This window comes from Canis lupus, chromosome 38, assembly GCF_003254725.2.
Source record: "Canis lupus dingo isolate Sandy chromosome 38, ASM325472v2, whole genome shotgun sequence".
Classification (NCBI taxonomy): domain Eukaryota; kingdom Metazoa; phylum Chordata; class Mammalia; order Carnivora; family Canidae; genus Canis; species Canis lupus.
This window is the reverse complement of record NC_064280.1, coordinates 20,591,283-20,618,072: the sequence shown is the minus strand read 5'-3', so window position 1 is coordinate 20,618,072 and position 26,790 is coordinate 20,591,283. Positions and strand designations below refer to the sequence as shown.

The 26,790-nt window shown below is 43.5% G+C and overlaps 1 protein-coding gene and 1 long non-coding RNA gene across 12 annotated transcripts in view; one reads left to right on the top strand and one right to left on the bottom strand.

Moving 5' to 3' along the window:
* The window catches only part of LOC112643057 (uncharacterized), a 71,019-nt gene extending 57,818 nt beyond the window's left edge, over positions 1-13,201 (bottom strand). For 4 of the 6 annotated variants that reach the window (XR_004812716.2, XR_004812717.2, XR_004812714.2 and 1 more), the window contains exons 1-2: positions 5,081-5,220; positions 3,506-3,667 (exon numbers count right to left, since the gene is read on the bottom strand). This is a non-coding gene — a long non-coding RNA (uncharacterized LOC112643057). Of the gene's footprint in view, positions 1-3,505; positions 3,668-5,080; positions 5,285-9,812; positions 10,394-13,075 lie in introns of those variants that run through there. The other 2 variants (XR_007409055.1, XR_007409054.1) reach the window with 2 other exon arrangements.
* DDR2 (discoidin domain receptor tyrosine kinase 2) overlaps positions 1-25,460 on the top strand; it is a 150,000-nt gene extending 124,540 nt beyond the window's left edge. For all 6 annotated transcript variants that reach the window (XM_025420886.3, XM_025420883.3, XM_025420884.3 and 3 more), the window contains 10 exons: positions 364-607; positions 4,325-4,387; positions 5,163-5,293; positions 7,864-8,074; positions 9,482-9,705; positions 10,919-11,046; positions 13,097-13,288; positions 13,566-13,800; positions 16,523-16,672; positions 18,651-25,460. In XM_025420886.3, the coding sequence (XP_025276671.1) occupies positions 364-607; positions 4,325-4,387; positions 5,163-5,293; positions 7,864-8,074; positions 9,482-9,705; positions 10,919-11,046; positions 13,097-13,288; positions 13,566-13,800; positions 16,523-16,672; positions 18,651-18,785 (1,713 nt within the window). In that variant the 3' untranslated portion in view covers positions 18,786-25,460. The remainder of the gene's footprint in view (positions 1-363; positions 608-4,324; positions 4,388-5,162; positions 5,294-7,863; positions 8,075-9,481; positions 9,706-10,918; positions 11,047-13,096; positions 13,289-13,565; positions 13,801-16,522; positions 16,673-18,650) is intronic.
* Positions 25,461-26,790: the final 1,330 nt, after the last annotated feature.

Below are 26,790 nucleotides of genomic sequence, written 5' to 3'. Positions count from 1 at the left end.
GCATGGCAAGCCTGTTGGAGAGGGTTAGACACCTGGGAGTGTTAAGCGCAAGGAAGGCCCCGAAAGGATGCTGGTCCAGCCCTCATTTAACAGATGAGGTGACAGGAAATGAGGTGACCCGGGCCTTACAGGTGTAGACAGGTGACCAGGGGAGCCACCTCGGTTCTGAGGGCCAGACCAATGTATCCCTGCCACCCTTCAAGTTCCTGGAAGAGCAAGTCTGAAAGACTACAGAGCAACTTCTCACCAAGGGCAGTGCTCAGATAAATGGTCAGGTCTAGGACGTCAGGGGTTAGGTTGCACTGTGTCCCTGCGCCACTTACTGCTGTCAGCCTGTCACTCGCATGCCTCTTTCTCTGCCAGGTCCATTGCAACAACATGTTTGCTAAAGGTGTGAAGATTTTTAAGGAGGTGCAGTGCTACTTCCGCTCTGAGGCCAACGAGTGGGAACCTAATGCTGTGTCCTTCCCCCTCGTCCTGGACGATGTCAACCCCAGTGCCCGCTTCGTCACGGTGCCCCTCCACCACCGCATGGCCAGTGCCATCAAGTGCCAATACCATTTTGCGGACACCTGGATGATGTTCAGTGAAATCACCTTCCAATCAGGTTGGGAGCTGAGGGAGCCTCCTGTGGAAATGGGAGGAACAGGAGGAAGGGGTGGACTGGAGCTGCTCACTGGAGGGTCTCTAAGGAAAAGGGTTGCATGGCGGCTTCTCGCAGATGCATAGAGGAATCTTCCGTAAGACTAGAATACTTACTGGGTTCTACATATTTTTGTAAAAGGCACATAAATAAAGGACTAATACATGAGAATACAATGAGCTAAAGCTATATAAATGAAGCCAGTTAAGGGGAAGCACACTACTAAAATATTTAAGTGAAAATTTCTAAATAGGGGCACCTCGTTGGCTCTTTGGTTGAGCGTCTGCCAACCTGATCCTGGGGTGATCCTGGGGTCCTGGGATCGAGTCCCACATTGGGCTCCCTGCAGGGAGCTTGCTTCTCCCTCTGCCTGTGTCTCTGCCTCTCTCTGTGTGTCTCTTATGAATAAATAAAATCTTAAGAAAAAATTCTAAATACACAAAAGTAAAGACCCCTCATCAGTCATTGCCTTACTAACCACTGGTTTTGCCAGTCTTGTTTTATCCATTTCTCCCTTTCCATTGTAGAATTTTAAATAAATTTGAGACATTATTTGATTTCATTACTAAAAATGTGAGACCACATCTAAGAAAATAGCATTATCTTTATAAACATCATGCCTCATACGCATAAAGCATTATGGCATCTAACAACATTTGTTAATAAGTAATTCTTTAACATTAGCTAATAGGTTGTCCACATTCAGGTATCCCTGATTGTCTAATACTACTACTACAGTTGGCTTGATCAAATTCAGAACCAAATAAGGTCCTCTTGGGGATCCCTGGGTGGCGCAGTGGTTTGGCGCCTGCCTTTGGCCCAGGGCGCGATCCTGGAGACCCAGGATCGAATCCCACGTCGGGCTCCCGGTGCATGCAGCCTGCTTCTCCCTCTGCCTGTGTCTCTGCCCCTCTCTCTCTCTCTGTGTGACTATCATATATAAATAAAGAAAAAAAATTTAAAAAAACCAAAAAAACAAATAAGGTCCTCTTGGGAGATTTCCTTTAGGATATTCCTAAGTGTCTCTCTTAATATAAAACAGTCCTTTTAAAAAAAATCCATTCTGGTTTGGCTGATTGCTTTCTGTGATGCCATTTTTTAGAGCATATATCTTTTGTCATTTCTGTAGACTCGTGGTTATATCTACAGGCTGATTTGATTCAAGTTCAATATTTATTTTTGTCAAGAATTTTCATAGATAGTGCTGTGTCCTTTATGTTGAACCTCATCATGAGGATGTAATGTTAGATTCTCTCACCTTAAGTAATGCTAAGATTGATTTCTGGGCTCAAGTTATCTCCACTGATGACCACTGCTTGAATTATTTATTTCATTAGGGATTGTTAAATGGTGATTTTCTAGTTTTTGCATTCCTTCTGCATTTATTAGCTCAATTTCTTCTGACTAGTAGAACTGTTCCTCATGCACTTGCTTACCCTGAGATATGGTTCACATTGAAAGGGCAGGAAACATGATTAATTTTTTCTCTTCATCAATTTTCAGAGTTGATGCCCTAGCAACCTTCAATAATGTTTTGGTTTTTAATATCATCATGCATTCATTGCTTTTTTAATAATTTCAGTATGTTTAATCAGTTGTAATTATTAATTATTTCTGATGCTCAAATTGTCTTACATTTGACCAGAGCATACACCTTTAGGCTGGCTCTGTGTTCTTTGTATCTGGACTTATAAGACTTTGATAAATATCTTATTTTCTGGAAGAACAAAATTATGCAAGCTCTTTTTAAACATTGGTGTTCCAGATATGGAGTCAACCATTTCCTTAAGCAGTCCTCGTTCCTTTTATTGGAGAATGGTGCTTAGAGACCACAAACCGGGTAGTAGGGATTGTGCTGAATCTTGCAAAATTAAAAGGCATTTAGGACATTGTCTACCACCATTGAGATGAGGTACAAAACCCACACATTGATTTTTCTAAAGATGCTCAAAAAATCAAAAAACTGATACCAAGAATTAGCAGTCAGGAGAGAGGTCAGTAGAGGGTGGGTTCATAACAGTGTCAAAAGAGTGAGCCTTGCACTGGACTGGTAGAAAAGTTTAGGTGAAAAATAACAGAAGAGGGGAAGAGAGACTAATGTGAAGATAAAGTACAAGACCCCATGCTTTCTGATTTAACTTTTATTTCTTAAAAATTTTTGTTTATTTATTTTAAGATTTTAAAAATTTATATATTTATTTATTTGAGAAAGAGAGAGAGAGAGAGAGAGCAGGAGGATGAGTAGAGGGAGAGGGACAAACAGGCTCCATGCTGAGAGCAGAGCCCAACATGGGACTCCACCCCATGACTGAAGATCTCATGACTGAGATCATGACTTGAGCCAAAATCAAGAGTCGGACCCTTAACTGACTGAGCCACCCAGGCACCCCTGATTTAAGTTTTAAAGGAAGAAAATTTCAGGACAGTTTGCTCATTAAGATGTACTGATAAGGAAATAGAACATCTGTTTGAAAAAAAAACAAGTTTGGTGCCTTGATGCCTTCTTCTATAAAGACCTAATTTAAGAATAGATTGATTATTTTACATGAAGTATTTACTAAGAGCAGAAATTTAGAGCAGTCTGGGTGGCTCAGCAGTTTAGCGCTGCCTTCATCCCAGGGTGTGGTCCTGGGGACCCAGGATTGAATCCCACGTCAGGCTCCCTGCATGGAATGGAGCCTGCTTCTCCCTCTGCCTCTGTCTGTGCCTCTCATGAATAAATAAATTAAATCTTAAAAAAAAAAAGAACAGTGGTTTAGATGTTTAAAAACGGTGTCATTACATTGTGTTAACAATGAGACCATAGATTCTCATCCATCCTCAGGGATTCTATTCTCTTGGCAGAGTAATTAGTCCACTTACCTTGTTATACCCAATTGCAGCAATGGGCTAGTTTTTGACTCCTGGGATCTCTTGAGTTTTATAATCCAATGTCATGATAACATTCATTTCCATTGGAGCTTGAGGACCCAATGCAGAAAAGTATATGTAGATGCCAGATACCTCCCAATTTGCATAATAATGCTAAGAAGAAGAAAAATTAGGACTTACGGAGAGCATGCGGGTTGAAGGGAATTGCATATTCTAATTCTTGACTTCCTTCCTTAGACAAATCAGAGGGGAAAATGAGTTGCCAACATCAATCTAGCAAATACACTCTGGGGGGCTAGTTTTAGAAGCTTATACATCACAGTAAAGGACACTCTGGTATCAATAATTTACCTATAAGGATGAGGTTTGATTATAAATTAAAGGGCTAGGTCAATGAGCATAGTGAAAACAACTTAATTTCCTTGGAGAGCCGCTTAGCGCTATGTCTGTTCCATGACCACTTACCCATCATGTTCTCTCTACATTTTGCTGAATTTGGGTCTGACTTCCTATGCATGCTTTATGATAATGTGTGGTCACAGCCCTCTGAGCCACTGTTTCATAAACTTCTTTGTACCATGACACCTAGTATCGTTTAAACAAACATTTTCCAAAAGAAGAGTTGCTCTTACTGTCCAGATGAATGATGATTTTTTAAAATTTAGAATATTATATGAGTTCCTTTTTAAGAAAGGCTGATGACAACTCGCTAAATTGATTTCACAATGTGCTAGGTCACGATCTGCCTCCAGAAAAACCACTACTTAGCTGTATTCTCCCCAGCTCTGACTCACACTTATTTTGTAACAGACGCTGCAATGTATAACAACTCTGGAGCCCTGCCCACCTCACCTGTGGCACCCACAACCTATGGTATGTGTGATTTCTAGTTATAAAAGTTAAAATTGAAGGGGGCTTCTAAAAGATGAAGAAGGGTAGAGATTTGCAAGGGCCTGATTGTCTGCATAGGAGGCTTTATACCAGGTGGCTTTGGATGAAGGGTAGTTCTGGAAAGATAGAATCCAAAGTAAAGGATCCAAACTCACTCTCCTCACTAGTTCATTTTATTCTTCAGTTAAAGCAGAGTCTGGAGTTGTTCCAATTGCTTCATGAAAGTTTGGGTATCTCAGAACAAAAACAAGGAAAGGGACATTTCTAGGGGATCTCAATGGATGGAAGTCCATTAAACAAAATGGTAGTCTCTCTAATTGGAGATACATGCAAAAATGTATCCAGTGCTTTAGATGATCACTGGTAATATGAGCCGGCAATATGGGAAACACATATGATCAAGTGTCTCCAAGGGGGACTCTTCACCTATTTTTCATGAGGTATGACTGTGGGCCAGTAGACCTAGGCTGTGGTAATAAAGGAACAAAATTTGAGGATGAATTGAAAACTTCTCCATTATCCAGTCTGATACATGAGGAGGAGGCGGAGGCTACGGCCCCAAGGAGGAGGACTGTATGTTGGAGGAGCAAAGTCATACAAGACTAGCAAGACTGAAACTAAGCAGAAGTGTTAAGGCGGCATCTTGTAGAATTATCCTGAAGGAAAAAGTCCTACCTCTGTCCCTGGTCCAGTCTCTCATGCTTTTCCTTGCCCCATGAGATGGTGATGTTCTCCATCTCTCTCTTCTTGGTCACAGATCCAATGCTTAAAGTCGATGACAGCAACACTCGGATCCTGATTGGCTGCTTGGTGGCCATCATCTTCATTCTCCTGGCCATCATTGTCATCATCCTCTGGAGGCAGTTCTGGCAGAAAATGCTGGAGAAGGTAAGGAAGTGCAGAACAGTCATGGGATAAGAACCTGTGCTACACGTGCCTAAGCCACTGTCACCCCAGGAGAAAAAGGCAAACTATAAGAACTTGTAAATGCTTAGAGCATTAACTGAGGCCACTAAGAAGCCTGGGATTGGAGAAGCTTGTTGCTGAAGGGAGTCAGAAAAGAATAAGCTAAGTCCATTTTCTCATGTTTGAAACGAGGATTTTGGAGCCTCCCTAGGAAACTCTTCCTAATACATTGAATCTCAACTCAAACATCTTCCTTGAAGGTTTTGATTCACTGGGTTTGGGGAGAGTGCAGGCATCTGTGTTTTTTAAAAAAATTAACAGATGTACAATTGGTACCTAGCTAAAATTTCTGATAATGCTGTTCCTTCTCTTGTTACTGTTTACACACATGCATGTGTGTGTGTGTGTAGAAAAACATTCAGCCTCATTAATATCCAAGCCAAGTTTCTCATAGTCCTGTTTCTACTTTATTTACTTGGAAGTTGTGATTATGCATCCTTCTGGGTCCCTCTTCAGATTTGTTTTGTCCAGCCTAACTTACCTGAATAATTTTTATACATTTGCCTAACATTCGACAATCTGCAAGGTCTTTTTTTTGTGTGTACTCTTTTACTTAAACCTTGTTGAATAATGGTGAGCTGGGCCTAGTAAGTTATATAGAAGTGTGATGTACTTAAGGTCATATAACTGATATCCTATTTTCTATGGTCATTCCAATTGTCAGTGTTGAAATTTGTCAACTTTTTTCCTTTTAAAATATATACATTCCACTGAAAAGTTGGAATATCTATAACTTTGGTATTTTAGGCTAGATAGCAACTCCCTGGGCATTTCTGCTAGGTATCTGATACTCTTAGGGTCTGCTGATGTTTAAGTGTTTCTAGATTTGGCCATGGACGTCTTCACTGATCCATGGGTTCAAAGGGATGTGGACTGAAAGGTTAGAGAAGCTCTGAGCTTTGAGGTAATTCAAGACCTTTCTTCTAGAATGCTGGAACACACTGGGTATCTAAGTTCTGGATGAGGAGCAGCAAAATGTGCTGGTGGTAGTAGAAGCTGGTAGTCTGAAGGTCCATGGGACAGCTTGAAGCTGATGTGTGTCTTATTGAGTATTTTGTTATGCCTGCATTTTCATTGGGAAGAGGGAATCTGTGTTCTATACCCTGTGAGCTATATTTCTCTTTATTGGAGAAATTACCACACTTCTCTGGATCTTCTGAGCCTGATTGGAATATGTTCATGACTGGAAGAGGAGTATTGGATTGGAGATTCTTCAAGTAAAAGGGAAAGCAAAAATTTTGCCCTGGAATATTTAACTTGGTCCTTCAAAAAATTATTTCTACCCTGTGTATCCTAGTAAGATAAATCCAGATGCTTTGGAATGACAGGATTTCTTCCTGGGGACAGAATTTGTGTCTCTGTGTGTGTCTATGCGTTTGTGTGCACGTATGCGTATGTGTGTGTATAAAACCCTTAGGCATACACATATATTCCAAAAACCATGATTCAAAATAGCTTTAGACTAACCATTATTTGCAGGATGCTTTTAGTAGTGTCCTTAACATTTTTTCTTTGAGAGAGCTAAATAAACCCATACTTATTGAGTACCTACTATGTGCTGGGCTCCAAACTCTGTATTGAGGATGTGATTGTAACAAAGGACTTTTTAGTCCAGGGGATAAAGCAGACATCTAAGTGTCTCCACTGAACACTCAAACATGTGTTTATGAGAGTGGAACATTTTTTATGTTCAAATCCAAATAGTTCACATACATTCAAATTCGTGCATTTTCCTTTAGAAGGTGCAGATAGATCACATCGGCTAGGATGCCAAAACAATTTTATTATCTTTCTCCTCCCTCCCCCCCTCCTCCTCCCCCTCCTCCTCTCCCTCCTCCTTCTCCTCCTCTCTTCTTCTTCTTCTTCTTCTTCTTCTTCTTCTTCTTCTTCTTCTTCTTCTTCTTCTTCATTAGGTATAATTCACTTCAGTATCCCCAGGGATTTCCTTTTGCATTCTTATAGCTATTTTATTTTGGGCTAGTAAAAATGCAGGATTGAGGACATATTATCCTAAGCTATGGAGCCAGAGTGATGGAGTGCACTACTGAGCCATCATGTTATAGCACATCTGTTGAGTGAATGAGCATTTTAATGTGTCTACACAGAATCAAACCAATTAAAAGATAAGCCTGCTAAAATCCAGTATATAATAGAACATCAAAAACTGTAAGATGGAGAAGATCTTTGATTGGCCACTGATAGGTTCTCACAGTGTCATATAAATAATGCTTATAAATGCTTCAGTGGAAGTTAACAAACATTGGCAGCACAGAAGTTAGGAGATCACATTTTGCCTTGAAGCAATGGAGGATTACTCTCAGTTCCTATGACACAGGCATTTGACACAGGTCGCATCCCTGTCACTTGTGGTGCTTCCAGGGTTTAAGAGTAACAGAGAGGTATTTCACCTGAGTGGAGGAGCTGGATCTCAGAAGAGGAGGAGGCTATGATCCCCTTTGTGCCAACATGCCTTCCCCATTCTTCTCATTCAGGCTTCCCGGAGGATGCTGGATGATGAAATGACAGTCAGCCTGTCCCTGCCCAGTGAGTCCAGCATGTTCAACAACAACCGCTCCTCATCGCCAAGTGAGCAGGAGTCCAATTCCACTTATGATCGCATCTTTCCCCTTCGTCCTGACTACCAGGAGCCATCGAGGCTGATACGAAAACTCCCAGAATTTGCTCCTGGGGAGGAAGAGTCAGGTGAGGATGGCCCAGTGGCAGAGAATGAGGGAGAGATCTTGACGGGCATCATGAAGGTGTGACACTTTTCTCCTCCTCAGCCAAGACTGGTTTTAATCGAGAGGAGCCCACGTTTTCCTGAGAAGTCCACACTCTCTTTCTAGACTGATCTGCCACTGGTCCTACCCTAATCTGAGTGCCTCTCTTTTGCTACTGCACATAGTAGGTATTTAAAAGGACCCTCAGGTCAGAAGAGAAAGAAAATAGATAAAGGTTGTCGCTAAGGTGCTAACACCTGAAGAGCCTAAGCTAAGTCCAACTAGTCTGGTCTCTTCATTTTCCATAGGAAGAAGGTGAGGAAGCCCAGCTAGGGCACTCACCCAATACCAAACATCATTAGTGGTAAATTCAGGACTAGCATTTCACCTGGAGAAAACAAATAAATGAAGCTAAAGACATCCTGGAATTCCCAATCTTCTAGCCATCTAGATAACTGAGTTTATCTAATTTTTGTTTATTTCTCTTTGGTGAAAATTTATTAGAATGATACAAGATCTTTTACATCAGTGAATATTTCTTGCCTTTCTTCAATAAAAAGCATTGCTTTGGTAAAATAGTGCCAATTGATTCATATCCAGTGTTTTTTAGAGTGCTGCAGAGTGACATCAGAAGGGATTCTGGGGTCATCAGTGAGGCTCAGAGCAGCTTTTCCATAAGGTCAGCACCTGAGGAATGACCTAAGTCAGTGGAACTTGTGTTTGGGAGAAAGGCCAGATGGAGAAGCAGACAGACCTAACTGGGCACGCATAGGCTTTGCAAGGGCTCTTTTCAAAGGAGGAAAGGAAACTCGCATATGTTTATCACTCAGCGGATAAGAAACATTGAAGGAGCACGTTGAACTCAAGGATATGAACGAATTTATTTCCTAGGCTAACCTAAAGTAACTTACCTATTTTCTAATATGTTAAAACATCTCCCCCCTCATATTTTAAGTTATTTTTTTTTAAGGAAGAATGTGTCTCAAACTATATTGAATCATCGGAAAGTTGTTTCATCCCTAAAATATGTTATTAAATCAATGAGAGTGTCTTCAAATTAAAGAAATAAGTGATGTGATTAAATCATCGAACTTTCCTACTCTGCTCTTATCTAGAGTGAACTACACCTACAGCTTCACCACGATCCCCTAAGATTAGCCAAGGAGGTTGCTAATGATCACGTAGTTTGAGAAGAATAAGAGAAAATGATATTCTACATTCTGAAGGCCACGAGACAGGGTCTCCAGGGGAACCATTCTTTGAGTGAGAATGGCATGGAGTAGTGTAGGCTGTCTTAGGGGCAGGTCCTAGCCTTCCTTTTGGGTTTTCTTCCTGGAAGGATCTCCAAAGATGCCCCTTGGAGGAGGACTTATTGCCTGTGTCTTCCCAGGCTGCAGTGGCGTCGTGAAGCCTGCCCAGCCCAGCGGGCCTGAGGGGGCGCCACACTACGCAGAGGCTGACATCGTGAACCTGCAGGGGGTCACGGGAGGCAACACCTACTCGGTGCCTGCCGTTACCATGGACCTGCTCTCAGGGAAGGACGTGGCTGTGGAAGAGTTCCCCAGGAAACTCCTAACGTTCAAGGAGAAGCTGGGAGAAGGCCAGTTCGGGGAGGTGAGTTGAATCTTTTAGTGGGATCTCTGGTTCTTGGTATCTCAAAGATAGGGGTTGAATACAAATGGCCAGTAGAGCCAAGTGTCCCTTCCGAAGTGGGTTCAGACCTCAATGTCTCCTTCACTCCTCTGTCCTTGCCTCGTCCTCTGGAAGGCTGGTATTGGGATCAACCTCATCTTTGTGAAATAGCCCACAAAGGTTGCTGGGTCTTCTGAGTTCTGTATAGAAATTTTTAAAGCAAGCAAGTCACTAGACTGCAGATATCTTGAAAAACATGCAATATTTTCAAATTTTTTTACGATAGGTTACAAAGGGTGGGGTCCCGTAAGATGTGATCATCTTTGATAAACTGTCCAAGAACATCCTGCTACTTGATAGCCACTTTGTTTTCTTCCTGTCAGTGGGAGTTATGTGTAAAGTGGTCAAAAACAACCTCGCCCCTGACTTGAGTCCCAGAATCAGCCGGAGGGAATGAATTGCCAACTGAGATAAGGAGGAGCACTCTTCCCGATGGCCCTCCGAGTGATGCACGTAATAGTGACTTTGCACTCTTCTATCAGTCACGGGAACCTTCTGAGAATCCAAAGCCATGACTTAAGTGGCAACAGGAGCCTTTCACCAGCACCATCTGAACCCCAGATGAAATATAGGAATATGTTATTGGTTTTCAGTGTGGGTGGCATGCTTTGCCCTTGGGTAGGTTTGGTGTTGGTGGATGTACAAGGGCCGGTGACATCTGTTTGTGATGTCGTATATACTCATTCTGTCCCCTGGGTTAAAAACACAGGCTCATTATTCTGTTACTAATACATAGGGGTTACTTATGTACTAACACCATACTAAGGGATTACCTTAGAGAAGAAACTGCCATATGTTTCCTATGAGCCAATAACTAAACTTCCTTGAGTCAAAGTTGGAGTGTTTCTGCCGAGCGCCATTTTAGAGTGGCCTATGCCGTAATACAATAGTATGTTGTAGGTTCAGTCACATAGCATCCCAATCCATGTATGTTTCTTTTATAAAGCAGTAACAATGTCAAACTTTATCATTGTTTGTCTCGACTATTTGCATTAAAGGCATGTTACACGTATCTTAACATGTATGATTTGGCTTGAGTTGTAAGAGTTAGCTTATCTCCAGGAAATGCCCAGCAAGAGTACTGAGCCATCTTCAGGAGAAACGATGATGCTGAGACTAGATGACTTTTGTCTAGGTTCATCTCTGTGAAGTGGAGGGGATGGAAAAATTCAAAGACAAAGATTTTGCCCTAGATGTCAGTGCCAACCAGCCTGTCCTGGTGGCCGTGAAAATGCTCCGAGCAGACGCCAACAAGAATGCCAGGTCTGTGGTCTGCATTTTGAATTTTTCTTTATGTATTTCGCCTTCAGGATCAGGAACACTCCTGGAAACCTTTGAGCATTTTTTGTTTTTCTTTGAGATGGGAAGGTCTGTGAGCTGCCTCACCTTTCACTGTTGTGCTCTATTTTTCTGAGGGGCCTGCAGTCCTCATCTCTCTTCTCTGTCTCCGGCAAATGCAGATGTCCACTTTCCATTGAATTAGCTCCATGTTTACTTCCTCACTCCCTTTGCACAGAGCTGTACTTCCCAACACACCCAACAGCCTGAATATGTGCTCCTTCGACCATGGCGCTCAGACATCCTCCTGAACGTCATTACTGCCTCTTGGCCGACTTCCACTTTTACACACAACTTTCTTGCTGAGTCTCCTCCATGCTCCTTTATTCGCGTCTCTATTTACTGTCTCATTCCTTTTTTTTTCTCTTTTATGCTCCTTTTCTTCTGTGACCAGCAAACCCCCAAATGAGAAGCTACCTCTACTTGGAAAAGTATCCATGGACCTCAAAGCAAAAGGATCCTACAGTTGGTTAGCGTGTCCCAAACTGGCCAATAGTCTCTTGGATCCTTTACTACATAAATTGCAGTTTCCAGCCATACTCCGTTGTCTGACAGCCTTTCCATTACAGTAATGGTGAGTTAATCCTCACCCAGAGAGGCATGCTGGTTGAAAGCTGGTTGTCTGTGTCTCAAAGAAGTCTGCACATCTGGGTAACGTATGTATTTTCCCATTTGTGTTGACTTGGTTTGTCTCGCTGATACTCACAGCGAGAGAAAGCTTATTATCCCTGTCCCCCAAATTATTGTAAATTCCAAGTATGGTCAGTAGAGTTTCATTAAAAGTGTTGCAACGGACAGGATGTGAAATGAAGAAGGAAGAAAGGTGAGGGAACACAATTGGAATTTTAACTGTGAGAACTTCAGTCTTAAAGACCTGGATATGCATGAAAAATGACATCCTCTGGGTCCCTTAGAGAGACAAGATATTCTTAATATTAACTTTATCACGTGATTGGAGAGAGTGGCAAGAAGAAAAAAAAAAACATAGGATATAACAAAGCCTTTGCCCATTGGTTTGGTTGGTGAGGTTTGGTGTTCCTCTCCCGGGGCCACTGTAATTTAGCAGTGAAGGATGGTCTCCCCCAAGCTGTGGAGACCCCTGGTTTTGAGTGGAAGGGAAATGAAAGAGGGGACATGTCACATCAGGACTACATTGATTTCTGGGGTTTTATATTGATACAGTATAACTCCCAGTCCAGAATTCCTAGAAAACTCACCAGAGATTCATAGCTCATCTGCTCTGATAGTTTTAAGAATGTGGGCCAGTGGTCTCACTGACCCAAATATTGTTACTGGGAAAGATGATAGCCCATTTTGTGACTCGAGTGGTTGTCACTAGGGTCCTCAAACAGTTCTAGTCCAAGTGAGTGCTGATTTGGAAGCAACTCCACACTACCACCATGAACTTGAAAACAGCTCTGTTTTGAACAGGCTGCTCAGTGTGTGTTGTGACTACTGCTGGTGTGCCCTGTAGTGCGAACAACCAGTATGAGAAAAAGAAAGAGTTCCCAGATAAAGCAGAGGATGATTTTTCACGTTATAAAGGATTTCTTTGCTTGATCGATAGAGCGAGTCCGTAGCTTTTTAAAAAAGTAAATACTCCAGTGTACTTAAGAAACAATTTCCAGGGAAAAGTTTCATTTTGCATATGAGTTTTTAGCAGCATATCTGTGTTTCAGCAAATAGTAGTCACTTTCTATGTGGTGGGCCTTTTGTTGGACTCTAGGGATGTAAATGTGAGCAGGTCATGGCTCTTGTTCTCAAAAAGACCACAGTTGAATAAACATGCATCCTATTCCAGGGTGTGTAGAATAAGGCATTTCCAGGTACCAACTTCTCTGTCCTCCCAAAGGTTATTTAAAGGGAAACAAGACTCTGGGGTAATGGGTAGGACTAGGCTTTGCTGTGTCTCCTTCCCCCTCTTGTTTCTAACCCTGGCAGCCTCTGGGTTTACCTATGTCTGTGTCCTCCAAAGGAACGATTTTCTCAAGGAGATAAAGATCATGTCCCGACTCAAGGACCCAAACATCATCCGCCTCTTAGCTGTGTGTATCACCGATGACCCGCTGTGCATGATCACCGAGTACATGGAGAATGGAGATCTCAATCAGTTTCTTTCCCGCCACGAGCCCCCTAGTTCTGCCTCCGGCAATGTACCCACCGTCAGGTAAGTAAGTCGGGTCCCCCATCCCTTCTCTGCATTCAAGAGGCTAACCTGGGCTCCGGGGAGTAAAGTTCATCAATGTTCTGGCATGAGGAGGGGAGGTTAGCACGCAGGAATAATGGAGCAGCCACCCTTTGAGGGAAAGCAAAGAGATCCACTGAGAACAGAGAAGGGATGTTGGTGGAAACTCCAGTTGACTGGTACCCCCTGGAGAATGTGTGCCTCTTGCAGCTTGCTCTTTCCATAGGCTACTTCCTCCCCTCTTTTTTTATTCCCTCAGTTATGCCAACCTGAAGTTTATGGCTACCCAGATTGCCTCTGGCATGAAGTACCTTTCCTCTCTCAATTTTGTCCACCGAGATCTGGCCACACGAAACTGCTTAGTGGGTAAGAACTATACCATCAAGATAGCTGACTTCGGAATGAGCAGAAACCTGTACAGTGGTGACTACTACCGGATCCAGGGCCGCGCGGTGCTCCCCATCCGCTGGATGTCTTGGGAGAGTATCTTGCTGGTGAGTTCCTCTCGTTTTTAAGCGCTACCTCAACAACGGACGTGTAGGCAGGTACGCGTGGCACACAGGGACAAGCCTGAGACAAGGCAAGTTTGCAGCAAGCAAACACTAGATGTTGATATTTTCTCTGACTTGAGATGATTTACTCGGTATATTCACCATTATTATTATTTTTACACTTGCCTACTTCTGCTGATAAAGTGTAACATGCTCGCTATAGAAAATTCAGGACAAGGTTAAAAATGCACCTATCATCATACAAGATTTACTATCCTTCGTTTTCTCTCTACCCTTTCGACCTACTGATTGGTCTTCATTAATTTGTGATATTAAAAACCTTATCATGGGGATCCCTGGGTGGCTCAGCGGTTTGGCGCCTGCCTTTGGCCCAGGGCGCGATCCTGGAGTCCTGGGATTGAGTCCCACGTCAGGCTCCTGGCATGGAGCCTGCTTCTCCCTCTTCCTGTGTCTCTGCCTCTCTCTCTCTCTCTCTATCATTCATAAATAAATAAATAAATAAATAAATAAATAAATAAAGCTTTAAATAAATAAATAAAAATAAAAACCTTATCACTTAATGAAATGTTATCCACACAGAATATTTTTCTTCTGTATTAATTTCATAACCATATTTCTAATGAATTATTTGGATTGACATCTCTATATTTATTTTAATGAGTTTTGCTGCTTTTTATTTTAAGTTCATCATTCTTTGCTTTATAATTTTTATTCAATGCTTGGTATTCTGGACCACGAGCGAGTAATTTTTTCCAAATGTCTCTCTTGGAGGTGTATTTTCTGACCCTGCGAATCTGAGACATGTCAGTGTTGATTTTACACCACTTAGCTGATTTGTGGAATTATTAGACTTTAAACACTTACTTCCTACAATGCTATGTACATGTAATTTTGTCTTTTGTCATTTAGTATTGCAGAGAAAAGCCTGAGAGCAATCTAGCTTTGTTCATTTATAGTTAATCAGCTTATTTCTTGTTCATATTCTTAAAGGATTCATTAATTAAATTTGAAATGAAAAAATATAGTTATTCCCTTTCTCTCACCAAGATAACCACTTAATATTTTGGTATATTTCCTTTGGGGTTGTTTTCTATACACACATTTCTGTGTATGTGTATATGTGTCTATGTATATATACGTGTATATATGTATATATATGTGTATATGTATGTATGTGTATATGTACAGTAGACCCCCTTATTTACGGGGGATATGTCCAGGGCCTCCAGTGGATGCCTGAAACTGCAGGTAGTACTGAACCCTATACATACTATGTTTTTTTCCCATACATACACACCTATGATAAAGGTATAATAGATATTTTAATATAGAAATCAGGTACAGTAAGAGATTAAAAACAGTAATTAATAATAAAATAGAACAATTGTAACAATATACTGTCAAAAGTCATGTAAATATGGTTTCTCTCTCTCTCTCTCTCCAAAATATTGTACTGTACTCACCCTTCCTCTTGTGATGATATAAGGTGATAAAATGCCTGCCTGAAGAGATGGAGCAGGTGAATTGTGGAGGCATTGTGATGTAACGTTAGGTTACTACTAACCCGCTGATGATACATTAGAAGGAGGGTGCTCTGCTTCTGGGCCACTGTTGACTGTGGGTAACTGAAATCATGGAAAGTGGAACTGCAGATAAAGGGGACTACCCTGTGGAACTAATTATAGTACATAACCAGGGTGATGTAATGCACGTATCATTCTACATCATTAGCCTTTCCTATGTCATTCAATGTTCTTCAAAAACCTGACTTTAACAGCTGAATAATATTCCATTGTGTGTATCTATCCAATAATTTAATAACATCTCTGTCATTTGATGTGTAAGTGCTTTCCAGTTGCCCCATTGTTATGACTGTTGCTGTGATGTACACCAGTTTACGTAGTCCTTATAAGGGTCTTTATCATCTCTGTATGTGAATCACATATTTTATGTGATTATTTAGCATTGCTCCCTTTAAAGGTATTATACAGTGTTGTAAAAGAGTATTAGTGTGACATTCACAGGATCCTGTTCCAAATCTGTTTTTCCATTGCTAATGGCCTTACTCTCTAGGAGATTTTGGTAAACCCCTCATCTCACTTTTCTGATCTGAAAAAATAAGGATAAATAACATCAGGTACCTGAGTGTTGTATTTCTTGAATAGGAAATGTGCACGATTCTATGCGTGCTGATCACACCTGAAGCCCATTGCCGTCACTTGTTAGTTGACCCTTCAAGACTGGGACTTTCCCTGGCCTGGAAGCGAGAGTCCTGGATTCTCCCAGGGACCTCTCCGAGCACTTAAACTAGATTCCTCTATCTCTAACATCCAAATGATTGACCTCCCATTCTAATTTTGCCATCCCCATGGGCATCTTCCCAAGGCTACCCTAGAACCTGAAGTTTGAGCTTCTGACACTGAATGGCAGAGTCAGATAGCTTCCGGCCGCACCTCTTTCAGCCCCAGGATCTCATCCCCAGGAGAAGCACACCTAAACTGAGACCAGGAGGACGAGACAGTGGCCTGCAGCCTGACGTCAAAACAACGTCACTTTTTTCTTTTAGATTCTCTGTGTATATCGTGGCAGTTTTAGTAGTCCTTGCCCCGGGTGTCACAAGGGCATAACCAGGTCATGCAGACCTTACCTGCTCTTGTCATGCACAGACTATTCTGGTTTCTTCTTTTTTTCTTTGTGTAAACAGGGCAAATTTACGACAGCGAGCGACGTGTGGGCCTTTGGGGTGACTCTGTGGGAGACTTTCACCTTTTGCCAGGAGCAGCCCTATTCCCAGCTGTCAGATGAACAGGTCATCGAGAATACTGGAGAGTTCTTCCGGGACCAAGGGAGGCAGGTGAGAACTGCTGGGGATGGCTGGGTCTGGAGCTTGGTGCTCCAGAAGGTGAGAAGAAGAAAGTCTTGACTGAGCCAGGTATCCTGAGCTGGAAGTTGGGCTACCTGGGTGGCAGTCTTTGGTGCCTAATTTTCCAGATGACCTGGAGGATGGACTGAGAGGTTCCCCCCCCCTCAACTCCTGCCCCACCATACCCTCTGCTTTATCCATATGGCAACCCATGATCACTGGAGGGGACAGGAGGGGTCAGTTACATCAGGCTCCTCCCCAACTCAATGGTAGCAGGAAATAAAATCCTCTTTCTCATGTTGGCTCTATTTTTTGATCTAGACTGTGTAGTTTGTCCTCCTAGTGGAAATACACAAAAACAAAAATATAAGTTTAAAAGTGAATAAGGGATTTATTGGTAGGAATTAACAATTTGGTTTGGACTAAACATTTAGCAATGTTTCTAGATTTAGATGCTCAGAGATGATCAAGTGCATCCTGGACTGTGGCTTCCCAGAGCTCGGGAAAATCTGGATTCCCACGCTGACAAGGATCCCAATTCCCGGTCAAGATACTCCAAGATTTCTTTGGCTGACTCCGTTTGTAAAGTCCCCATGAGATGTAGAATTTAGGGCTTGCTGATGTGGCTAGAACTCTGACCACCCCACCCCACTCCACACCCCCCCCCCACCCCGCCCCTGGAGCATGGCAGCTCAAGCTAACAGCTGGGGATGGAGAGAAAATAACTCGATTTTCCCGATTGCTTAAGTGTATTGGAGCAAGCAAAAGATAAGGGAACGACAAGAGATAGGACAATATGCAGGTTGAAAATAATAGGGAGAGTTCCTGGAATTTCATTTTATTTTGACACTCTGCACATATTTTGGGAGCAGGGGACCCAAATTATCTATCTTGGTTATAAAAATAATTGCTTTCTTACCATGACAGAGGGCAACTTTACTCCTGTGGCAGAGATAAGTGAGTGGACCAAGGAAAAAATGTTTTTTCTCCCGGACTAAACCATCATGACCCCAGGTTGACCTAGTTTCATTTTAATTTCTAACAATCTCCAGGATTTTATTTTTCTTATTTATTTTTGAATACTCAGCTTAAAAGGACTCACCATTTCATCTTCACTAAATACTGGTTGTGAACCAAATATGTTTTCACCGACCACCAAATGGTCGAATCGTGAAGTTAAGTAATTGAGTGAAGCCAAGGTCAAAATCAAATATTGCCATTATATATGCTGAGTAAACGTCTCACCTATAGGCATAAGTTTAAATTGTCAACAAAAATTTATTGAATTGAGCACATTGATTACTAAACATAATTTATCAAAATTATACCTGGTTACATTTTACAACATTTAATTACTTTATATTTGATTGCTAAAATTTCAGTATTCACATCTTAAAAGTTTGACATTAGAGTGGAGGCATGGTCATTTCTCAACACTATCAGCTGCGAGGTGGGCTCTGTGGTCAGCAGACTCCTCTCTGCAGAGAGGGGAGAGGTCTGGGGCAGGGGGTCACAGGGGACATGACAGTAGGAGCAACGTGGATGCTTTGCAGTGTCTGTGTCCGGCCAGGCTCCTGTTCAAGTGGGGGAGCTGAGACAACTCACCCGCTTGCCGCCCCTGCCATGATTGGCTCAGCCAAGATCAACCTCAACATGCGTGGGCCGTAAACGGAGGATCTAGTGTTCTAACCATTTGCTTTCAGTCTAGACCTCTTTTTGCTTCAGGTTCATCTTTTGCATGATGGTAGGGACCTCAGAGTGGTTCATCAGGAGATCCTGGTCCAGATGACTTGGCACGACAAGGGAAGGGGACAGGGGCCAAGATGAGCGTGGGAAGAACAGGCACCTCACCTGTTCCAGTTATCAAGTTCAAGCGGAGAGGGAGGCAAATAAAACCACAATGCGGCTACACTTCCTCTTTGCCCTTCTTCTGAACATTCTCATTTTTTGTTCACTTTTGTTTTCCAAGATTTACCTCCCCCAGCCTGTCATTTGCCCTGACTCTGTGTACAAGCTGATGCTCAGCTGCTGGAGAAGAGACACCAAGCACCGTCCTTCGTTCCAGGAAATCCACCTTCTGCTCCTTCAACAAGGGGACGAGTGATGCTGTCACTGCCTGGCGACATTCCGATGGCCCAGGTCCTTCTCACGAGACCTACCACTCACCCACGCCTAAGCCACTCCATCTGGACGTTGAATGGGCCTGGGAGGCGGAGGCTTGTTCACTTCTCTCTCCGTGTCCCTGGCCGCTCTTCACTCCACTCCCACACTTCTCTACCCCCCAACCCATATATACTCTTTTTTTTTTTTTTACATTAAAGAACTAAAAAAGAAAAAAAAAGCCTAGGACAGATAAAATCTAGTAAAGAAATCTTACTTAATATACCAAAGTGTTGGATAGCAGGCTAGACAATTTAGATAATTTATAAAGGTTAAATATGCTATGTTTATAAATGTGCAGATGCTACAATACTTCTTCTATGTCACCTTTTAAAATGTATTTCCAGAAAGAAAAACTTGAAGAATACTCATGTCTTAGGAAACATGAGATGAGGCTTAGGGAAAACACTCAGTAAGTGTGGAGAATTGGATGGAATGGTTGGTATTCAGTAACTGATCATAGATTTCTTGGTTTCCTAATTTGGCCCTCTGGACACGTCCTACTCTCTGCGCTTGCCTGTCCTGTCAAAGCAGACGATACATGCTTGAAAAACCCTGGCTTCTCGGAGTGGGTGTTTTGTTCATTTGTGGGCAGGGGTCAAGGATAAGGTCTATACGGTCTACACGCATAGGCAACACAGGGGATGCGCAGAGCAGAGGATGTCCGCTGCAAGGCTGTATGAAGGGGCGCTGTCACTTGCCAAAAAGGTACCTCGTGCATGGAAGGATTCTTGAACAGAGAATGGACATAGGAGAAGAGGTCTGTGGAGGACAGGTAACAGGTGTGCTATTCCCCTGTGATTTCTGCAGAGGGTCCTCTTGTTCAGATATTTTCAGGTGTGTGTGTGTGTTGGTGAGAGCCTGGTTTTGAATCAGTGAAGACTGGTGTTTTGAGGTCTGGATCACAGGCCCTTTGGTTTATCTTCTCTAAGTCTTACAGCCCTCTTAGTGGATGCATCATCCCCTAGGGGACCCGTATCCGAAGGCTGTGTGCAATACACAGTAGATCTGTTCTGCGTATTTCCAAAATGTTGACCACTGAGGGCCAGTGAGGGAAAGGTACGAGCAGAGAGCTTTCCACTTTTCATTAGAGAAAGCCTGGACAGCAGAAGACACAGGAGGCTAAATGGGCTACCTCCAGAGGGCGGGTGGTAGGCTGAAGAGTAGGCAAGAGAGGTGTAGGCTTTCAAACACGAGGTAAATGGTTGTAGGAGACGACATTTAATGTCCTTCTAACCCTAGGAGCCCTTGATTTCAGAATGGGACGGGGAGAGCCCGAGAGGGAAGTCATTCACTGCTGCTGCTCCGTACAGACGCTCTGGCCTCAGGGATGGTGTGAGCAGCAGGAGAGAAATCGGGAAGGTCCGGGTGAGAATTCCTGGAAACATACGCTGTCATTTAAGAGTCCCCTCGGAAGAGATTGTGAGCTTTATGCTTCCCAAGGGCTCAGATGTAGTGGAAGCAGGAAGGGGGGGCTTCTCAACTCCCACAGAGGAGAACAAGAAAAGGTTACAGAATAAACTTCCCGAGCTCAGAAGTAATAGTCTTAATGGTCTTGAGTCCTTGGGTCTGCTGCTGGAGCCCTTGCCTGGTCCCCCTTGTCATGGCCGTTCGGGGACTTGAGATTTCTCCCCTGTTCAGCCCTCAAGCATCGCTCCAGGTGACAGCAGAGGCAAAGTTCCCCAATTCCCCAGATCATCGGGTGACCCTAGCAAATACCTTCCCCCACCGCTGTCCTTTGTCTCTGGGTTCCAGTCTCTCCCGGGACTAATTCTGTGGAGATGGTTGGTTTGGGGGTCAGGAGAGCATCGGTTTGGGAGCTTTGATCCTACTTCTGCCTCAAGCCCAGCATGTCACCTTGGACAAGTCCCTTTAGTCTTTCCAGACTTCGGTTTCCCTGTCTGTAAGATGAGGAAATTGGATTAGACGGACTTGAAGCCTCTCCCAGTCCTGATATGAGCAGGGGTGTCTGGACAACTGGATCAACAGGTGATGCAGATTCCCTTACCTGACTGTGTCTCCTGCTCTGAAGATCGTGCTCAGCAGAAGGAATAATGGGGGGAACTACTGCAATAGCGACAGCATCAGCTGCCACGTGGACAGTGCCTTAAAGTGTACCAGGCCTTTCTACAGACATAATCTCATTTGATGTGTGCCAGGCCGGACAGGTTCTTATACCGGATACTCTGCTTTCAAGACCAGTGCTAATTAACCTCATGTATTGGAGAATTCTCTAGAGACACAGAATCAATTAAGTACAGACATAAATATATATAATTTATTATAAGGGATTGGCCCACGTGGTTGTGGAGCCTCCGAAGCTCAGCATCGGCCGCCTGAAGCTGCAGCCCCGGGGAAGCTGGGGGTGGTGTGCTTTTGAGAGACAGGCCGGGAGACTGGTGTCCTAGCTCGGCAGTCAGGGAGCAAGGATAGAGCCCCCCTTCCTCCATCTGATTCATCCTTTCCCCATTCTCCCGTGGATTTGATGAGGTCCCCCCAGCACAGGAGAGGGGGAGGGCAAGGTGCTGCACTCAGTGCTCCAGTTCCCACGCTCCCGTCACCTGGAAACACCGTCACAGACACACCCAAAAGTTGTGCTGCATCTGGGCACCCGACTTCAGTAGAATTAAAGGGCCGTGAAATCAGGCCAGCGGGCTGTTCTCCTGCACAACCATGCGTCCGGGAGGACGACGTGCAGACCCTGCCCACGGCTTCTCTGTGTGACAAGAAGTAACAGCATCATGTCCCCATCTTTGCCTCATCTCTCCACTTCTTTCTTTTTACCCTTCTGCCTCGATGCACTGCCTTCCATGATCCCATAAAAAAAAATAATAACCCAATCATCTTGAAAATGAACTTAATGTGTCTGGATTTTCGTCGCCTCGAGTCACAGAGCAACATGCTACAAGTGGCTGGCAGGCCTGCTTTGGCAGGTACAGCTGCCCCGTCCTGGGAGGAGGAAGCTCGTCTTCCAGCACAGACACAGGTCTAGCTTCTCACCTGGTTGCACCCACAGAGCCTCGCCCTACAGACCGAAGAGATCCAACACGGGACATGGAGAAGAAGGCCTAGTACGTAGAAGTTAAAAGCAGTTCAAACCCCGATGAGAGGAATGCTAGCTGGGCATCTTTAGAAAAGGACCTAGGAAGAGGGACAGGAAACCACGGGGCTTTGTTACGTTTGTAGGGAGTCCTCCTCTGCATGACATAAGTGGAAAAGTTTATGTCCAGATCATGGTGTCGGATCGCCAGATTTAAATTCATACTTTTGCTGGTTAATGTGCTGATAACTAGGTCCCAAGCTTGATGCGTGGTCCAGACACACACGTGGTCAGCAGAGATCTGGAGTGGAGCGAGGCACGGGGTGGGGGGCACGTGGCTTTCATGCTGTGGAAAGGTCACTTGCAAGTGCACGGGACAGTATCGCAGAGAGCATCATAGGGAAGTGGAGTCGGAAATGAGGAGATGAGTGCACAGGTGCCGGAGTGGGGAGGCTGGTGGGGAGGACAGAGAAGGGTCTGGGGAGTACCTGGGAGGGACCCAGGGTGCCCTGGGCAGCGAGGTAGAAACAGGTGGCGCCGAAGCAGGAGAGCACATCTCTGGAGAGAGATCCGAGAGCAGGCAGGACAAGTAAGTGTCTCAAAGATAAAGGTTGAATATGTATAGAGAAAGAGGTTCTGGATGACAGAGATTTTATAAGTATTAAGAAATGAAAAGTCAGGTGCAATGTATGGAAAGGAAGGGAGTTTTCAGAAAAGGCAAGTCCTTAGAGAAACAGGCAAGCAACCGTTGGGGGAAGGTCTTCTCATTTCAGCGGAGGCGGGGAAGGGGGGTGTGAGGGTGTCTGCGGATGCCGGGCCCCTGCGAGCTGGGGATACTGGTACTGAGAGGGAACCAACTCCTAGCCTGAACTGCACTGTGTTTCCCAAGTGCCACTTTGGACACGAGGACCTAGAAATAGGGTATTTATGGCATCTCATGGGTCTCTTCTCCCCCCTTCCCTTCCTTCTGCCAACCAAATCCATTTTAAATAATGCCTGTCATTGCTGTGCCCAGAAGGGCCACCGGGAAACATTGAAACAAGGGCTGAAGTTAGACGAGACCAAGTCTTGTTTGAGATCTACACAACGAGGTATGTGGCACATTGGAGCCATGTGTTTTCCTAGTTCCATCCAGACTTCCCACAAGAAAGCCATGATGTGGGGCTGAGCCATGTGTTTTGAGTAAAGGGGAACAGAAGAAGGGGAGTGTCTGCAAGAGGGAGGGATGAGATGTTCCAAGGAAATATTCTAAAACAGAACAGCATCTGTTTTGCCCAAGATTGAAAAAAAAAAAAAAAAAAGAAGAAGAAGAGACATAGAGTTAGGGCTTTGGTTACTCCAACATTTGGCTCTTAAGTCTTTGATCTGAACTTGCATTTATATACCTGCCATCTTGGTCTTTTCAGCAAGGCTCTGACCTCTGGCAGTACTTTGGTAGGCCCCGGAATATCTCTGGAAGTTGCAGATCCTGCTTTATGCTGGGAGATCCTTCTGAATTGAAATTTAACATTTTTATAGAAACAGATGAATGTCTTTTCCACTCGGCAAATGTCTTGGAATGCTGAATCAAGATGGAAAGACACCAGAATGGTAAATGGTGATTGGATTTCTGGCATTTTGAGTTCTCTGGCACAATTAGCTGTGTTGCCTGGTGGCAGACAAGTGGTGGGTAATTATTTACTTGCTGTGTGTGTCTCTCTCTCTTTTTAAAACTTGTTATTTTGAAATACTTTAAGACTCACAAGACGTTGGGAAAGTAGTAGAGCGGCCTTCCCCGAACGCCCATTGATAACATCTTACATAATCATGGTCTGTTTTCAGAATCAGAAAGTTGACATTTGAAACGCTATTAACTAAACAGAAGACCTCACTCAGATTTCACCACTTACTGTTTGTTTGTTTTAACATGCATTTATTTAGTTTCTGGATACTTCATCCCTTTCTGATTTGTAACCTGGTCTGGCTTGGATGCAGCAGGAAAAATACTATCTGGGTATAATTCTACAAAATTCTAAAGAGAGTAAAACAAATCAATCTGTTCCCTATCAATGAGCAAAATCCTGCCTAGACTGCTTCCACATTTTTCTGACTAGTTTGGCTTTGGATTTGGAACCACAAGAGACAGTGAGATCTGCACGTAGCTTGCTGGCTAGAGAATCAGGTGTGGGGCATTCTAGATGGTTCTTGCTGTTCCTATAAGTGAGTAGGATCTGTAGTGGTGGCAGGCAGGGGGCTTTGGGTTCACCCAGTATTTTGGTCAAGAGCTGGGTGGCACTTAGTTAATGGCACCAACGCTGCCTTGTGGGAGGAATAGAGTACAATGGCATCGGATCCCCCAGCGTGTGATGAAACACAACGTTTGGAATAGCAGAGACCTTCCATTTGGCTAAATATCCATTTTTAAATGGAATAACGGCTACATTGGACCAAACTAAATGTAAACACAGAAGCAACCTCAGGGGTGGGGTTGCTTAGTGTTTCATAGTACACTTCATAGTACATTTACTATGAAGGAGCTGTGGGTTTTGTGCAGGAATCTTTCACCTCCCCCCTTACTGGGTCACAAGGTGGTTACTGGGTTCACACTGCCTACCGCATGTCCTGTCAAGTTCCAGACACATAGCGAGCACTCAGGAGGTATCTGCTGAGTGTTGTTTCTTGAATGAATAAAAGTCAGAAGCTGAAACTTGTCATCTAGTCTAAGTGGGGTGAATTTAGGGAGAACTGCTTTGCTATAATGCCGGGGGCTTATTTTCAAATGAAGAAAGAGAGAAAAGTGCCCAGGCTCGTACCTGGTGAAGTACATTCTCCATTTGTATATTTTCTAAGGATGAAATAGATGTTTGGAGATATCTCATTCTTTGGGGTTATTTAGACAGCAGTGCAAGGCAGTTCTCTACAAGGCACCCCCCACCCCCAACAAGAGCAGGGAGGGACTCTGGTCCCAAACCCAACCTATTTGAAACAAACTTTTTGGTTTCTCCAGCAGACACCTGTCGAGAACCTCTAAGGGCGAAGGATCAGAGTCCCCAGCTAGGCTCTGCTTACCAACATGCACAAAAGCATACGAAGGAAGAATCTGCAAAGAGGCTCAAGGGAAAGCACAATGTGATAAGGCGGTCACTTTGCATGAAAACCTGTTTTCTTGCAAAGAGGCTTAGAATTAGTTGGAATTGGGTAGGGTTCCTGCGAGCACACCAAGAGTTTGTAACCTAGCCTGTTCATTTTATGTCCTTTACTACTCATGATATCCTGTTCTTCTCCCCGGTCGTCTGGCAACTTTTCCTGAGGACTGAGTTTCCGAACCAACAGGGCTCGCTCTTCCTCCGAGGAGGGAATATCTGGGCCTCAGTTTTGTGGGCTTGGGAGGATGATGTGTCTTGTCAAGGGGTAAAGAGCAAACTGATCGATCCCTGCTTAAAACTATCATAGTCATTCCCAAATAGAACACGTAAAAGTTCTCTGTATTAGAAAAAGGAACAAGATACCAATTGTATATTTTCTTTTCTTTATTTATTCTCTGTAAGTCTGTCAGATGATAAATTGTAAATAACAATGATTAAAGAAATATGCTACTGATGGATCCTTCTTTCTGTGTCAACAGCACCAGTTCTGGGCTTTCTTACCTTTACTCCTTACGGTCTTCCTGGAGAAGTGATGGGGTGGCGGGGGGAGGTAGGGGAAGCCAAGGGTGTGCCTGTTTGTGGGGGGATATCCAACAGAGGGTTGCTTACACAGGCCTCTCACATATTACTTGACTGTTTATTGGAGGAAAAGCATCTTGGTCTCTGGCACATCCAAACATACTAGAGATTGGGACTTTGTGTTGTCACATTAGTCCAGTTTTGGAGAATCCAGTCCAGAATTAACTGCAGATGCTTTATTGTTGTTGTTACAGAGTGGTCTTGTTTGATACATAGAGATCTCTTCTAAATCCAAATATAATCTGCCTCAAGACCACCCAGGCATATAAAAAATAACAAAAACTATGAACAACCGGAATACAGACTCCGTCTTCACAGGAGAAATTAAGATGAACCGGCACCCCCACCCCCGCAAAAAAGAAAGAAAAGAAAAGAAAAGAAAAGAAAAGAAAAGAAAAGAAAAGAAAAAGAAAAACAACAACCATATTTCTCACTTGGTCACTGAAAAATAAATTCATACTTTTAATTTTCTGAATAATTATATATTATTTCAGCAATGGCCATGATAAGAAAATGGATAAAAGTTTTCAGAGAATACTCAGAGGACAATAATTCACAAATGCACACTCTGACCCCCCCAGAGTCAGGGCTAAAGGCCAGGGATTCAAGTATCTATGTGGTGGGAGTGGGGTTGAAGACAAAAGAGAGAAAAAGAAAACAGGAACAACAGAGGTGTTCAGAGAGGCACAGTTCTACTGTTAACACCTGCTTCAAGCTTTAGAGGAAGGTGCGAGTGAGATGTATTTGCACAGGATATGGCATATATGTACTATGCATGTATCTGAGTGATTTGTTATCATTTAGTGCCAATTATACTTTTATGTTCACTTTGTATTTGAGAAAGAAGCATGCACACTTACCTTCTGGTCTTGAGTCACACTGAATAGCTGCTTATGTATAAGGCACATACTTACCTCTTCCTATCTGATGAAATGGGTGAAATCCCACGCTCGAAGTAGGTTTGGGCCAGGCTGAATGTGTAGTGATTTGAAGAGGAGACGGATGAAAGCTACCCCCAAGAAAAGCTACGTGGCCCCGCTGGCAGCTGTTCTTTTGCCCCTGTTTGTAAAACAGAGGCAAGTCAATTCTGGAGAGGTTTCTAGGGACCCAAAATAGATGTCAGTCATGGGTGCTAAAGGTACCTTTACTCATCTTTGTCTACCTAAGGACTATGTTGGGCACCACCAAAAGAGCCAGAAATCACT